At 40.0% G+C, this 16,141-nt stretch overlaps 1 protein-coding gene across 3 annotated transcripts in view; it reads right to left on the reverse strand.

Moving 5' to 3' along the window:
* GALNTL6 (polypeptide N-acetylgalactosaminyltransferase like 6) overlaps nucleotides 1–16,141 on the reverse strand; it is a 1,206,818-nt gene that overhangs the window by 72,101 nt on the left and 1,118,576 nt on the right. For all 3 annotated transcript variants that reach the window (XM_045463018.1, XM_045463030.1, XM_045463022.1), the window contains one exon: nucleotides 4,067–4,288. In XM_045463018.1, coding sequence (XP_045318974.1) covers nucleotides 4,067–4,288 — 222 coding nt within the window. The remainder of the gene's footprint in view (nucleotides 1–4,066; nucleotides 4,289–16,141) is intronic.

Consider the following 16,141-nt stretch of genomic DNA (forward strand, 5'->3'; position numbering starts at 1 on the left):
AGTTGCATTCTTATACACTAATAATGAAGCAACGGAAAGACAAATAAAGAAACTGATCCCATTCACAATTGCACCAAGAAACATAAAATACCTAGGAATAAACCCAACCAAAGATGTAAAAGATCTGTACACTGAAAACTATAGAAGGCTTATGAAGGAAATTGAAGAAGATACAAAGAAATGGGAAAAATATTCCATGCTCATGGATTGGAAGAATAAATATTGTTAAAATGTCAATACTACCCAAAGCTATCTACACATTCAATGCAATCCCAATCAAAATTGCACCAGCATTCTTCTCGAAGCTAGAACAAGCAATCCTAAAATTCATATGGAACCACAAAAGGCCCCGAATAGCCAAAGTAATTTTGAAGAAGACCAAAGCAAGAGGCATCACAATCCCAGACTTTAGCCTCTACCCGAAAGCGGTAATCATCAAGACAGCATGATATTGGCACAAACACAGGCACATAGACCAATGGAATAGAATAAAGACTCCAGAATTGGACCCACAAATGTATGGCCAACTAATCTTTGACAAAGCAGGAAAGAATATCCGATGCAAAAAGGACAGTCTCTTTAACAAATGGTGCTGGGAGAAATGGACAACAATATGCAGAAGGATGAGACTAGACCACTTCCTTACACCATTCACAAAAATAAACTCAAAATGGATTAAGGACCTGAATGTGAGACAGGAAACCATCAAAACCCTAGAGGAGAAAGCAGGAGAAAACCTCTCTGACCTCAGCCGCAGCAATTTCTTACTTGACGCATCTCCAAAGGCAAGGGAATTAAAAGCAAAAGTGAACTATTGGGACCTCATCAAGATAAAAAGCTTCTGCACTGCAAAGGCAACCGATGGAATGGGAAAAGATATTTGCAAATGACATATCAGATAAAGGGATAGTATCCAAAATCTATAAAGAGCTCACCAAACTCCACACCCGAAAAACAAATAATCCAGTGAAGAAATGGGCAGAAGACATGAATAGACACTTCTCTAAAGAAGACATCCAGATAGCCAACAGGCACGTGAAAAGATGCTCAACGTCGCTCCTCATCAGGGAAATACAAATCAAAACCACACTCAGATATCACTTCACGCCAGTCAGAGTGGCCAAAATGAACAAATCAGGAGACTATAGATGCTGGCGAGGATGTGGAGAAACAGGAACCCTCTTGCACTATTGGTGGGAATGCAAACTGGTGCGGCCGCTCTGGAAAACAGTGTGGAGGTTCCTCAAAAAATTAAAAATTGACCTACCCTGTGACCCAGCAATAGCACTGGTAGGAATTTACCCAAGGGATACAAGAGTAATGATGCACAGGGGCACTTGTACACCAATGTTTATAGCAGCACTTTCAACAATAGCCAAATTATGGAAAGAGCCTAAATGTCTGTCAACTGATGAATGGATAAAGAAATTGTGGTTTATATACACAATGGAATACTACTTGGCAATGAGAAAGAATGAAATCTGGCCATTTGTAGCAACGTGGATGGAACTGGAGAGTGTTAAGCTAAGTGAAATAAGTTAGGCAGAGAAAGACAGATACCATATGTTTTCACTCCTATGTGGATTCTGAGAAACTCAACAGAAGACCAGCGGGGAGGGGATGAGGGGAAAAAAAGTTACAGAGAGGGAAGGAGGCAAACCATAAGAGACTCTTAAATACTGAGAACACAGTGAGGGTTGATGGGTGATGGAGGGGAGGGGAAAGTGGGTGATGGGCATTGAGGAGGGCACCTATTGGGATGAGCACTGGGTATTGTATGGAAACCAATTTGACAATAGATTTCAGTAAAAAAGAAGTAAAATAAAATAAAATACACAGCTGATAGATGTAAAAAAAAAAAAAAAAGAACATCAATGGAAGCTTTAAGTCTGTTTCCACGCAAGGTATTTTATAGATACAGATTATGATTTAGTCAGGTACTATGGGAAAATGTGATCTGTTGCAGTTTGAAGCAGTAACCATGTAGGAATAAAAATATATGTTTCCACATAAGATAGAAAAAAGCTTGATAAGATTTTAACTGGCTGCAAACCACACAATGATGCTTTGAGATCTTTAAGAGTATTTCTGAGTCACTAAGGCAAAATTGCATTTAAATTATCATGAGTAGGGGTGCTGGGTGACTCAGTCAGTTAAGCACCCAATCTTGATTTAGGCTCAGCTCATGATCTCAAGGTTTGTGGGTTCAAGCTCCCCATTACGCCCTGCACTGACAATGTGGAACCTGCTTAGGATTTCTGTCTCCCTCTCTCTCCCTGCCGCTCCTGCACTCCCTCTCTGTCTCTCTCAAAATGAATAAATAAACTTAAAAAATTGTCATAGGTAGTAGAGGGAGGCAAACCATAAAAGGCTTTTAAATACAGAGAACACACTAAGGGTTGCTGGAAGGAGGTGGGTGGGGAGATGGGCTAAATGGGTGATGGGCATTAAGGATGCAAATTGTTGGGATGAGCACTGGGTGTTATATGTGAGAGGTGAATCACTGGGTTCTGCTCCTGAAACCAATACTCCACTGCATATTAACTATTTTGAATTAAAATAAATAAATTTTAAAAATTATTATAGGTAGTAGATATAACCTTAACCAAAAACACCTTACAAAGACACTCTCCTGCTTATCGAGTAACAAATTCCTGTATCATACAATGCGTTAGACTATGAAAGCTCTTTTTGGGGGGGTCTACTTTACATTTCCACTGCTATAAACTAAGCCCATGGTAGATAACTAAAACTAATAGGAGCAGACCATTATTACTAATATTCTAGGGAAGGTTTAAAGAAATAGTTAAGATGCAAAGTATTAGATCAGATTACTAACTGGCCCAAGCAGCTACTATTAGGACCAGGTGCACATTCAAAAACATTTGGAAATGGAACATGCATCGATGTCCTTGACCTTGACTCTTTCCTTCACGCCTGGGGCATCCCAGGCACAGGTAGAGAACATCTTTTTGGACCCTCTCAGCGAAACAAGCAGGTGCACGTGAAACCTTTTCCAAGGGGAGCTGGAAACCCAAGAACGCTGCCTCAGTATCCTGGCCTCTCCTGCCACGTTCTGTGTTCAGACGTCTGCAAAGCCACAGACACCAACCAGGCTAAGGCATGTCCACGCCCACAACGCAAAACCAAGGACAGTGATGAAGAGGCTCCTCCACAATGCACCATAGTCAACTCCTGGCTTCTGAAAGCCTTGAGAAGTAGGACGGCGCTCGCATCCAGCCCAGCCTGCAATTTCCCCCTCACAGCCTCCTGCTAAAAGCAGATTAAATTGCTAGGATAAATCCACCCTATCCAATTTTAGTCCTTGCTTTAGCATATGCTTTTCTATGAGGAAAAGGCTATAGTAACAGGATTGAATGGAACGGAACCCAGCACAATAGTCCTTTCTATGCCAAAAGATAGATCTTCTAAATTTGGGAACCGGGACTATTCAGTTCTTTCCACTTTAAAATCATGAAGAGAAATAAAAAAGAAACGTTCCGAGGTGGAAAGGTTAGTGCTTATTTAAGGAACCCATGTGGCTCCCGCGTGTGCCACAGTTCTGGGTGTTATGGAAATGCATTTCTTCACAATTCTGTACGGCACCTCTGGGTAGGAAAATAGTCAAGCCCCTCCATCACCTCATCCTTGCATATACAAATAGCAACAAGGCTACGCACGGTGGATGGTGAGGGATTCAATCGTGGAGATCAGGTCACATTTATTTACACAATAGCACGATAGATATTTTCACTCTCTGCAAGCTCTTATGGAAATTTCACTAACCTGAAATAAAAATATTTTCCAGGTGTATTAAAAAAAAATCCAACTGGGGAGTCAACAGCCGCCAACGGTTCTGGGTGGGACTATCAAGGCTGAGGGCAGAATACTCATCTTTGGCAACGTATGAAAAAATGTTGGACATTCATTTAGTGGAGATGATGTAAGCTAATCTTACTTGGCTGTAGAACAAAGGAGTGGGAGGTGTTGGCATTCTGTCCTGTCACCTGAGCGCAGGAGTGACGGACACAAGGAAGTAAGAGCAGGGTTCATGCAGCCTCCTCACCTCCCCCCAGGCGGCTGGTGGGGGCTCCACCGGAGGGTAGTACTTAGGCACATCCCAGGCCACTGCAGCCATGAACCACTTGAAGTCCTTGCACTTGAGCTGTTTGCGCAGCTCCTTCTGGGCGGAGATGTCCCCGGTGGACAGGTGCCTGTATTCTGGGCGCCGCTGGTAAATGTACTCAGCAAATTCATCCATCCAGGTCTCAGCCACACGCTTCAGGTTCTGTGCAGCAGAAAAGAATGTCATTTATTGACTTGTGCCCTCAGAGGGTGATTTTAGTCACACTGGAAATTGAAAAAAGGAAAAAAAAATAGACAACCTCAGACAGCGCTGGTTGGAGGCTTATTAATAAGGGGAGTTTTTTTGTAACTACAAGGGTGTGATATGATTAGTCTGAGGCCTTGCACGCATTTCTGTTTCTGGCGTGGGGTTCAACTGCCAATTAGATAATTTGTCAGAGTCAGTAAAAATTCAGCTTACAGTTATATCAACTTTCTCATCTCTCCTGTTATTTCATGATTATAAATTTTTATTTTTCACACAGAACTAAAGGATTTGAAACTGGAGATAATGAAGTTCTTAGGCATCAAATTGCTTCAACCATTTCAAGGAACAGTTAGGATCCTGGAAAGAATGAGCACAAACAAGCTGTTATTCTTTTCTCCCAATTAAAGAGGCAACCCAGCATTACTAAATTCAAGACCTTGTGTTCTGATGATATTTTCTATGTATAATACAGATGCTAAGCGGAATTCAGTAATTTACTGCACAATGAAGCATAATGAAGCTAAGGGAAGCATCAAGTAGCCAGTCTTCTCTGCAGATGTTTCCATGGGTGAAGGAAGCAGGAGGCTGTTGGTAGGGAAAAAAGCATGCTCCTTAGGGGCGGGAGACCATGTGGGTTCAGGGGAGGAAGCTATTCAGTTTTGAGGTCAAGGAAGCAACTCATCCCCTCTAGGCCTCAGAGTCCTCACCTGAGAATACACAACTAGTAAATATACACCTACATCATGGTGTATATTTACTAGGATTGTAGTAAATTGTAGGTTGTAGGATTAAGCAAAGTAACACCCGTAAAGGGCTCTGAATAGTACCTGGCATGAGCTAGGTACTATGGATATTATTATTAATAATTGGAGAGCCTAATGTTGGGCTTGGCTACAGATGAACTGAATTGTTCATGTGGTCTTTTTTCATGTTTATTTTTTGAAAGAGAGAGAGAGAGAGGGAGAGCGCATGTGAATGGGAGAGAGGCAGAGAGAGAGGGGGACAGAGGATCTGAAACTAGCTCTATGCTGACAGCACAGGGCCCGATGCTGGGCTTGAAATCATGAACCGTGAGATCATGCCCTGAGCTGAAGTCAGATGCTTTAACCAACTGAGCTGTCCAGGCACTCTTGTTCCTGTGGTCTTTAGCTGCGATGAGATGTTCTCTGACATCTCTTCAAGCTTTAATGCTAAACGCTAGTGAGAGTGCATTGTCTAGAAGGTCTGAGTTCTGCTACCCCCAGCTTGTAGCATCGTTTCATAGCTGTGTCCTTTAAGCTCTGGTTCTCGTTTGGAGTTCCAATTTCTTATTTCAAGTGCCCAGGGGCTGGAAAGAACCCTTTCCAGTTTCTCATTTGCGCTTAGAAGATAAAGTGGGCAGAATGGCTGGAAACTTTAATAAGATTCAGGCATAAGTGACTGAAGTAAAAACTAGCGATATCTAGGAAAATCATTTTATCTTTTTTTCTAAAGATTTTATTTAGTAATTTAATTTTAGAGATAGAGTGAGTGGGGGAGAGGGGCGGAGGGAGAGAGAGAGAGAGAAAATCTTTTTTTTTTTTTTTTAAGAAAAGTTTATTTTTGAGAGAGAGAGAGAGAGAGGGAGGGAACATTCAACTGATTGAGCAGGGGAGGGGCAGAGAGAGAGGGAGATGGAATTCCAAGCAAGCTCCAAGCTGTCAGCACAGAGCCTGATGTGGGGCTCGAACCCACAAACCATGAGATCATGACCTGAGCCAAAATCAAGAGTCAGATGCTTAACCAACTGAGCCACCAAGATGCCGCTGAAAATTATTTTATATTAAAAATTGCTACAGAATTGTAATTAAGGCCTGGAACTATGCCCAGAGGTCTGCTGGGAGTCAGAATCTCCAAATATCTTAGTCCTAGTAAGATTGCACCCTTTTCTTGTTCTGTCCCACAACCTCTACCTCCACTGTTCCCGATGGACATTTCTTCCATCTGATCTTGTCCCCTATGTACCCCCCACCCCTCCGCTTGCTTCCACAGTCTCCTTTATTACTTTTGGTCCCTGGTGGGCATGAGGGAGGGCTCAGTTAATATAGCAAGATGCAGAAAAGAGACAGTGCCACAAAGTCTACTGTGATTTCTTGGTTGCCTCTGTGTTCCTTCCTTTCTAAGATTCCTGACATTGAGAGAACAAGAATTTTGGGGTCACCTGGGTTGGTCCAGTTGGTTAAGCATCTAACTCTTGATTTTGGCTCCGGTCGTGATCTCACCGTTTGTGGGACTGAGCCCTGCCTCGGGGTTGGGATACTCTCTGCCCCTCCCCCACTCATGCTTGCTCATGTGCTCTCTCTTTCTCTCTCTCTCAAAATAAATAAATAAACTTCAAAGAAAATTAAAAAAAAAAAAAGAGAATGTAAGAATTTTTTCTGACATTATTTTTGGCCATCATTGTGCTGTCTGACATCTCATTGGCATTGCTTCACTCATGACACTTTCCACCCTGATTCCTGTTTACCTCAACAGATGATCAGAGTCAACACTGTTTTGCAATCTTCTAGACCTTTTCACAGATTCTGAACTGCCTGATTTGTTTGGGGAAAGACAAGGAAACAGGTGATGTTTGAGGATCCTGCTCTGTGATGGCCTCAGGTACTACACTTATCTGTAATATTTAAGTAGGATTCTTCCGCATTATCTCGCTATTTACCTTTCATTCTGATAAGTGTTCTGGATGAAACACTTTGTATTTTCATCTGTCTTTGGACAGACAATTTTTATGATTAGCAAAAAGATTCAAAGATAGAATAGAAAAAAATTAGTCACTAATATGAAAACTTTATTTATATTCAAATTAATTTTTAGGCTGCAGTTACAACCTTTCTCCTAAAATCCAATTATTTTTTTTTATTTTTATTTTTTTTATTAAAAATTTTTTTTTAATGTTTATTTGTTTTTGAGACAGAGAGAGACAGAGCATGAGTGGGGGAGGGTCAGAGAGAGAGGGAGACACAGAATCTGAAACAGGCTCCAGGCTCTGAGCGGTCAGCACAGAGCCAGAGGCGGGGCTCGAACTCACAGACCGTGAGATCTTGACCTGAGCCGAAGTCAGAGGCTCAACCGACTGAGCCACCCAGGTGCCCCACCTAAAATCCAATTATTATATAAAGTAGAAATATTTAACTTCCACTACTTTATGCTTCTCTGATAAATGAAAGTGAATAAAGGCAGGGGTATATAAAAAAGCAGAGGCAAAGAGGTAAATTCCCCAGGAATAATGAGAAAATGACTTTGTTAAGTAGAGACATGCCTTAAAAATTCTGATAGCTTTGTCATTAAGCAATCTATTTTGATTTGTGTAAATAAACACTTTGAGACTGTATTTTATATGACGTTAGATATAGATCTGTTTTTTAATTAAAAAACTCAACACTTTGAATGATTCCAAGCACATATGGGTACTCGTCTGGGCATGCTAATTGTTGAATTAAAAAAATATATAGGGGTGCCTGGGTGGCTCAGTTGGTTAAGCGTCTGACTTCGTTCAGGTGATGATCTCACAGTTCATGAGTTCGAACCCTACGTCGGGCTCTGTGCTGACAGCTTGGAACCTGGAGCCTGCTTCGGATTCTGTGTCTCCCTCTTTCCCTGCCCCTTGCCCGTTCATACTTTGTCTCTCTCTCTCTCTGTCTCTCTTTCTCTCAAAAATAAATGTTAAAAATATTAAAAAATATATTATAGAATGAAAGTGAACAAATTCAGTTTGTGCATATATCCAATGGCAAAGGCACTGAAATAAGAACAATTTAAAAAAAATTTTTTTTCAACGTTTATTTATTTTTGGGACAGAGAGAGACAGAGCATGAACGGGGGAGGGGCAGAGAGAGAGGGAGACACAGAATTGGAAACAGGCTCCAGGCTCTGAGCCATCAGCCCAGAGCCCGACGCGGGGCTCGAACTCACGGACCGCGAGATCGCGACCTGGCTGAAGTCGGACGCTTAACCGACTGCGCCACCCAGGCGCCCTAAGAACAATTTTTTAAAAAGTGCTCATGCTAAATGGTAGATATTTGTTGCTTTGGATTTTTGAAATAAAAATAGGAATTATTATAAAACTCAAAAAGGAGCTGATTAGTTCAGATGCTTTCTTTAGAAATGGCTCAAAGTGCCATGATAAATGTTAGCCTGGATAAGCATCATCAATAAGTAAACAGGGCAGGAGATAGCTTGCTAGTAAATTGTCAACAACTTTAGGGAAACTAAGCAGTATAGTTAACCAGGGAATCAGCCAGGTAGCTTTTGCATTATCGTGTCCTTTTCAAATTGAAATAAACTTGGTTGCAAGGTTAGGTTTGCTGATTTCCCAAACACTCTAAAGGAAGCAGCAGGATCATGAATGTATTCCAGGGATAATGTCAAATCATCTATTCCTTTTTTTGTAGCTTTCCAGGAGACAGGAAGAGAAACAGCATGATAATTGCAAAAACTATAATAGCTAGTTTCCCTCCAGCAATGAGTGTTACATAAACATTTAAACATAAATACAACATCTTGCCCATTCTCTAATGTTCCCAATGACTCATTAGACATCCTCGATTATAGATGCTCTGTTCTCTGAATTGAATTTCCTACCAGGAGGAAACTTTCTGAAGAGTCAATTATTATAGTCAAGGAATAGTCCTCACTCCCAAACAGTGCAGGTGACTGACCAAATAATATCATTCTGAAATCATTATTCTGGAAACAACAATACACTGTGTTAATTTGCAACTGTAATCATGACTCAGTACTTAATCTTGGGGAAAACATTAGAGCCACAGCTGAGAAATATTACAAGCAGTTGCAGGAAGAGTTTCATTGGTCTTTTATAGATTGTAGAATAAACTCACCCATTCCAGAAAATAAAATAATCGTATACACATTGAACTATTTACATAGGAGCACATATACGCATATTCAGATACATGAAGGTAATGGGATAGGAGCAAAACAATATTGCCCACTTACACATTCATAGCTGTTTACGCATGTACAGGATCATGTAATTGAGACATCCAATAACATCTCTTGCCAGAGATGGTAACAAAGATAAAAATAAATCAATATGAGTTGGCTCATCTCTTTCTAAGATTGAGTGGACATCGGCAAAGATGTTAAAATGTCCAAAAAATAGGGGCGCCTGAGTGGCTCCGTCGGTTAAGCTTCCAACTTTGACTCAGGTCATGATCTCACGGTCCATGAGTTCTAGCACGGCATTGGGCTCTGTGCTGACAGCTCAGAGCCGGGAGCTTGCTTTGGATTCTGTTTCCCTCTCTCTCTGCTCCCCCCCTGCTCGTGCTCGTCCCTCTTGCTCTCAAAAATAAATAAACATAGGGGCGCCTGGGTGGCGCAGTCGGTTAAGCGTCCGACTTCAGCCAGGTCATGATCTCGCGGTCCGTGAGTTCGAGCCCCGCGTCAGGCTCTGGGCTGATGGCTCAGAGCCTGGAGCCTGTTTCTGATTCTGTGTCTCCCTCTCTCTCTGCCCCTCCCCCGTTCATGCTCTGTCTCTCTCTGTCCCAAAAATAAATAAACGTTGAAAAAAATAAATAAAAAAAATTAAAAAAAAATAAATAAATAAACATAAAAAAAATTGTTTTTAAATGTCCAAAAAAAAAGTTATCAAGATGAAAGAATGGACACTGGAAGATCTATACATGCAATCATTTACTCCCAAAGTATCTGAAGTTGTATCTATAAAGGTTGTCTTATACACATGGAGCCAGGTATTATTAGCTGGGATTCCTGTTATTTGAGATTTAAATAAAATTACTTCAATCACAATTTTCACAGTCCTTTTTTTCCTGAAGATTTATGTAGATTCCCAGGAGATTGTGTTCACACATTCATCCTTCACTTTGATTTCCTGTTGGGGGACATTCCCTTCCTACTGGTGTCTTGCCCCAGGCTTGTTCACTATTGTGTCATGCAGAGCATTGGGTGGGAGGGTGCTTCTCCTCACCTCTCAAACACTTTGCAAGTAGATCACTAAGGCATAGACTTTGACATTTCAGGGCAGTGGCAGAGCCTTAGATGACAAAGCATAGCAGATGATGTAAGATGGAATATTTGACTTTTTCAGCTTCTTTGGCGGTATAGAAAATTTCTCCTTGGCCAAAGTTTCTTCTCTCTGTCTTTTGACCCCCTGCCATGGTGCTGTCCTCAAAATTTCCCCTTATGGTATCCTTAGTAGGACTGTACCAGAATATCATAATTTCTTCTCTATTTCATGCAGAGTAATTCAGCTTTCTCGTTGTCTGTCCCAGCTTATCCTGGCCAAACTCTGAGGCCTACCCTTCTATAGCCACAATGTTTTTTTCCAGGTGTTTTACTAAGCAAAGATAACTCACCTGAAAGAAATTCATCAGCTGGTTCTTGAGGTACGCCCCACTGAACATTTTGTTACAAAAGGGTTGCTCACTGTTGAAGACATTCTCCATGAGGTCCCTAAGAGTCCTGTTTAATTTTATTCTTCTACATGAAGCCTCTGCCTAAGAGATCTGCTCTGTTCATAGACACTTAAAAAAAAATTCAGCCTGTCTCTGGCTTTGTCCATAAGATTTCCCTTGCTTCAATGCCCTTCTCCCTCTTATTTGTCTGATCTCACCCATTCAGAAACTCACTTTTTATTCCTCCCAGTTGGAGATGCCAGATAACTATGTGTGGGGCATATAGTTAAATTTGAATTTCAGGTAAAGAACAAATCATTTAAAAACATAAGTACAATTCACAATTGTAGAGTGCTTGTATTAATATTCTATAACAACAAATGAAATTAAAATAAATCAAATTAAATTAAACCAGGAGGCCACTAGACTGAGGTGGCCTACCTACGCAAACCAAAATCCAAGCCTGTAAACGTCTCAAGGTTATGAAATCAAAACACTAGGTGCAACCCATCACAAATAGACTGCTAGGCTTGAAGCTATAGCCAATCATTTAATTTCCTTTCTTTGCTTCTGTATTTCTCCAAGTCTTTCCCCTTAACCACTTCCAGTTTGGCATTGCCCAATTCAAATTGGCTTTCACTCAAATAAACCCTTAAAATGTTAATATGCTTCAGTTTATCTTTTAACGCATGGGACATAATTATACTAAAAAGTTATTTATCTGAAATTCAAATGTAACTGGGCGCCCTTTATTTTTATTTGCCCAATCTGGCAACCTTACTGCTGACATATATAATATGCATGTGATATGTGCTCCATGAATGTTTCTTTTTTTCTTAATTCATTTAGTGACTGTATTCTCAGAATCTGGTATATCTTGATGCTATTGCCAATACATAGTGAATGTTTTGCTTCTGTGGAAATTATTGCAGGGAAGTTTCAGGCTCTCTGCAGAGAAGCCTGCTATCACACACCGTTGATCTAAATATGCTTCCCATTCCCACTGCTTTTCTGTTTCTAACAGGTGGGATCCTGCTGGCTTTCTATCTGTGAAGCAAGCAGGGAAATAGCCACATAGTTTAAGGTAACAGCAGTGCTAATCGGAAGCTAGAGGGGAGGGCTCAGCATGGCTAGAATGGACAATTTAGGGTTTACTGTTAACCTTAATCTGAAAATAAGTAGGTGAAGGCCTTCTGTCTCTGCACATCTGGGCTGAGTTCCAGCCAGGCTCTGAGTGTGGACAAGAGAGACTGGAGGAGAAGGCACAATCCCACTCAAGGTGAATCCGGGAGGTTTTCACCTGCTGGTGTTTCACTCATCCTGGAAGACACGTAACAGTTGGAGAAGGACAGCCACTGGAGCTGAACAATACATTTATTTTTCCATGTAGAAAGCAAATGAAGATTTTTCTATTTCTCTATTTCTAAGAGCCGCAGGCTTCATAATTCTTGAATGATAAATGAAATAAAAGCTGTTATTCTGAGCACCTTCTACATACAGGACATTGATAGCCTCATCTATTTTTATGTCACCGCAGTGGTTTCTTGTGTGTTACAACATGCTCCTCTATCCAAACCAAACTGGTATTAATCTCTCCCTTCTCTGTATTGCCCAAATATTTATTAACACACTTGACACATTCAGCCTTATATTACGGGTCTTTAGAATTCAAGTCTTGTTTTCTTTGCACTACCCAACACTAAATCTTTCCTTAATTCTAATACTCATCAGGTCTTTGAATTGATATTTTACCAGGACCATTAAATCACATTCTATCTCAGTTTATAAGAACAGATTTCCATCTCTGACTGATCATCTGTATTGTGTAACATGAACAAAATAGATAGTTCCATTATACCTGCTGATTCATGAAACTGCATAAATCTATCCACTAATTATTTTTTTGCCAGCACCATGTTAGAACCTGCTGTTTAATTGTCCTAAAAACACAATCCCTATTCAGTTTCTCAGCGTATTATTGGGGAGTTGATTGTCTGGTCATGAGGCTGTCCCATGCATGTGTATTATCTGGGCCACCTCACCTCAGTAGTGTGTTTCTATTCTTTGTGCAGAGTGCAATCAGTACAAATGCACTGGCCTGACCCCAATCCACACGCTACGCTTGTGTCAATATTAAGCTATTGTATTATGATGAGTTTATACTAGATTTCTTTCTTTAGCTTGTGTGTGTGTGTGTGTGTGTGTGTGTGTGTGTGTGTGTGTCTGTGTGTGTGTACCCCTCAGAAACTGCTGGTAGCTAGCAAAGCCAATCTCACACAGAAACAGTTTATTTGTCGCAGTCATTCCTCCTGGCAAGGAATTGCATCACTAGCCCATGACTTGAAAAATACTGCCGTGATTCAAATGCATTTCTTTTCTCCACTTTGATGCATAAGAGTCCTTTAGTAGCTCTGGAGTCCCACCCCAAAGCCCTTTTATCATTGATAAAGTGATAATGTCATCATGGATACAGCTCAAAAGAGAATCTATTTAAGAGAGCCTCAACCTCACTACAATTATTCAGCCAAGCTCTACTTTCTTTCTGATCTAAAGACTTCTTTGAAGTCAGTGGGAAGCCTTCAGCATAAGGAGAGGAAGGCTAATCCAGTACTAAAAAGGGAGTCTTCTCTGACAGGCTGTTTCCTCTCTCTTCCCCAAGGCTGTGTGAGCTGTTTGTGAGTGGTTACCTGCTCTTAGCTGTTTTGATATAATTTAATTGTATCTCTAGTCTATTTTTTGGCTGGATATTTTAGATATCTATGGTAGTGTTTCTGATTACATTTAATGTAGCCTTTAGATATAGGACAAACAAAAAAACAACTCCCCAAATTATTTAACAAATAGCTTATTAAAAAAATGCATGTAAGCCTAAGTTAAAAAACAGCCTTAGTGAGGAATAATTGATATACAATAAACTGCTGATGTTTAAAGTGTACAATTTGGGGGGCGCCTGGGTGGCGCAGTCGGTTAAGCGTCCGACTTCGGCCAGGTCACGATCTCGCGGTCCGGGAGTTCGAGCCCCGCGTCGTCGGGCTCTGCGCTGATGGCTCAGAGCCTGGAGCCTGTTTCCGATTCTGTGTCTCCCTCTCTCTCTGCCCCTCCCCCGTTCATGCTCTGTCTCTCTCTGTCCCAAAAATAAATAAACGTTGAAAAAAAAATTTAAAGTGTACAACTTGGCACATTTTGATATATATTGGTGAAATACCCACACAGACACACACACACACACACATATACACACACACACGTATAAAACCATCATCACAATCAAGATAATGAATATATCCATCACCTCCAAATGCTTTCATATGCCTCTTTGAAATCCCTCCCTCTGTTTCCTTTCTTAGGCACCTCTACCATCATCCCCAGGCAACTACTGATCTATTTTCTTTTAACTTATTAAGATTTAATTTTTTTTAGGGCAGTTCTAGGATCACAGCAAAATTGAGGGGCGGATCAAAGAATTGGCATTTACTCCCTGCCCCCACAAATGCATAGTCTCTCCCACTACCAAAATCCTCCACACAAGTGGTTTATTTGTCATAAGTGATGAGCCCACATTAACACACCATCACCCGGGTCCATCGTTTACACTAGGGTTCACTCTTGATGTCGTACACTGATCTACTTTTTGTGACCATAATTTAGTTTGTATTTTCTAAAATTTTATTTTTATTCATCTTTTCTTTTTTCTTTTTTTTTTGTATTTTCTAGAATTTTAAATAAATAGAATCATAAAATATGTGATTTTTGGTCTGATTTCTTTTACTAAGCATCATTATTTTTAAGTTTATCCATGTAGTTGCATGCATTTCTTTTTATTAGAGTGCAGTATGTGGATACACTACAATTTTTTTTTTAATTTTAAGTGTTTATTTAAATTTTAATTAGTTAACATATATGATAAAATTAGTTTCAGGTGTAGAATTCAGTGATTCATCATTTACATATAACACCCAGTGCTCATCATAACAAGTGCCCTCCTTGATACACATCACCCATTTAACCCATTCCCTGCCCACCTCCCTCCATCAATCCTCAGTTTGTTCTCTATAGTTAAGAGTCTCTTATGGTTTGTTTCTCTCTCTCTCACCTCCTGTCTCTTTCCCTTCTCCTATGCTCAACTGTTTTGTTTCTTAAATTCCACATATGAGTGAAAGGATATGGTATTTGTCTTTCTCGGACTGACTTATTTCACTTAGCATAATATACTCTAGTTCCATCCATGTTGTTGCAAATGGTAAGCTTTCATTCTTTTTGATGGCTGGGTAATATTCATATATATATGAATACATATAAATATATATCACGTACTCATTTATTCATCAGCCAATGGACATTTTAGGCTTTTTCCATAATTTGGCTATTGTTGATCATGCTGCTATAAAAATGGAGGTTCATGTGCCACTTTAAATCTGCATTTTTGTAACATTTGGGTAAATACCTAGTAGTGCAATTGCTGGGTCAAAGGGTAGTTCTATTTTTAACTTTTTGAGGAACCTCCATACTGTTCTCTAGAGTGGCTACACCAGTTTGCATTCCCACGAACAGTGTAGAAGGGTTTCCGCATCTCTACATCCTTACCCACATCTGTTGTTTCCTGTGTTGTTAATTTTAGCAATTCTGAGAGGTGTGAGATGGTATCTCATTGTGGTTTTGATTTGTATTTCGTGATGATGAGTGATATTGAGCATCTTTTCATGTTTCTATTAGTCGTCTGTATGTCCTCTTTGGAAAAATGTCTGTTCATGTCTTCTGCCCATTTCTTTATGGATTATTTATTTTTTAGATGTTGAGTTTCAGAAGTTCTTTATAGATTTTGGTTACCTTTTTCAGATATGTCATTTGCAAATATCTTCTCCCACTCTGTAAGTTGTCTTTTAGTTTTGTAGATTTTTTTTCCTCTCTGCAGAAGCTTTCTATCTTGATGGAATCCCAATAGTTCATTTTTGCTTTTGTTTCCTTTGTCTCTGGAGACGTGTCTAGTAAGAAGTTGCTGTGGCTGAGGTCAAAGAGGTTGTTGCCTGTGTTCCCCTCTAGGATTCTGATGGTTTCTTGTCTTACATTTAGGTTTTTCATCCATTTTGCTTTTTTTTTTTTTTTTTTAATTTAAATTCAAGTTAGTTAACATATGGTTTAGTATTTGTTTCAGGAGTAGAATTTGTTGATTCATCACTTCCATATAACACCTAGTGCTCATCCCAAGTGCCCTTCTAATGTCTATCACCCATTTAGCCCATCCTCTTACCCACCTCCCTTCCAGTAATCCTCAGATTGTTCCCTACATTTAAAAGTCTCTTAAGGTTTGCCTTCCTCTCTGTTTTTGTCTTATTTTAATTTTCCTTCCCTTCCCTTATGTTCATCTGTTTGTTTCTTAAAGTCCAAATATGACTTTCATCCATTTTGAATTTATTTT

This window comes from Leopardus geoffroyi, chromosome B1 (assembly GCF_018350155.1).
Source record: "Leopardus geoffroyi isolate Oge1 chromosome B1, O.geoffroyi_Oge1_pat1.0, whole genome shotgun sequence".
Taxonomy (NCBI): Eukaryota; Metazoa; Chordata; class Mammalia; order Carnivora; family Felidae; genus Leopardus; species Leopardus geoffroyi.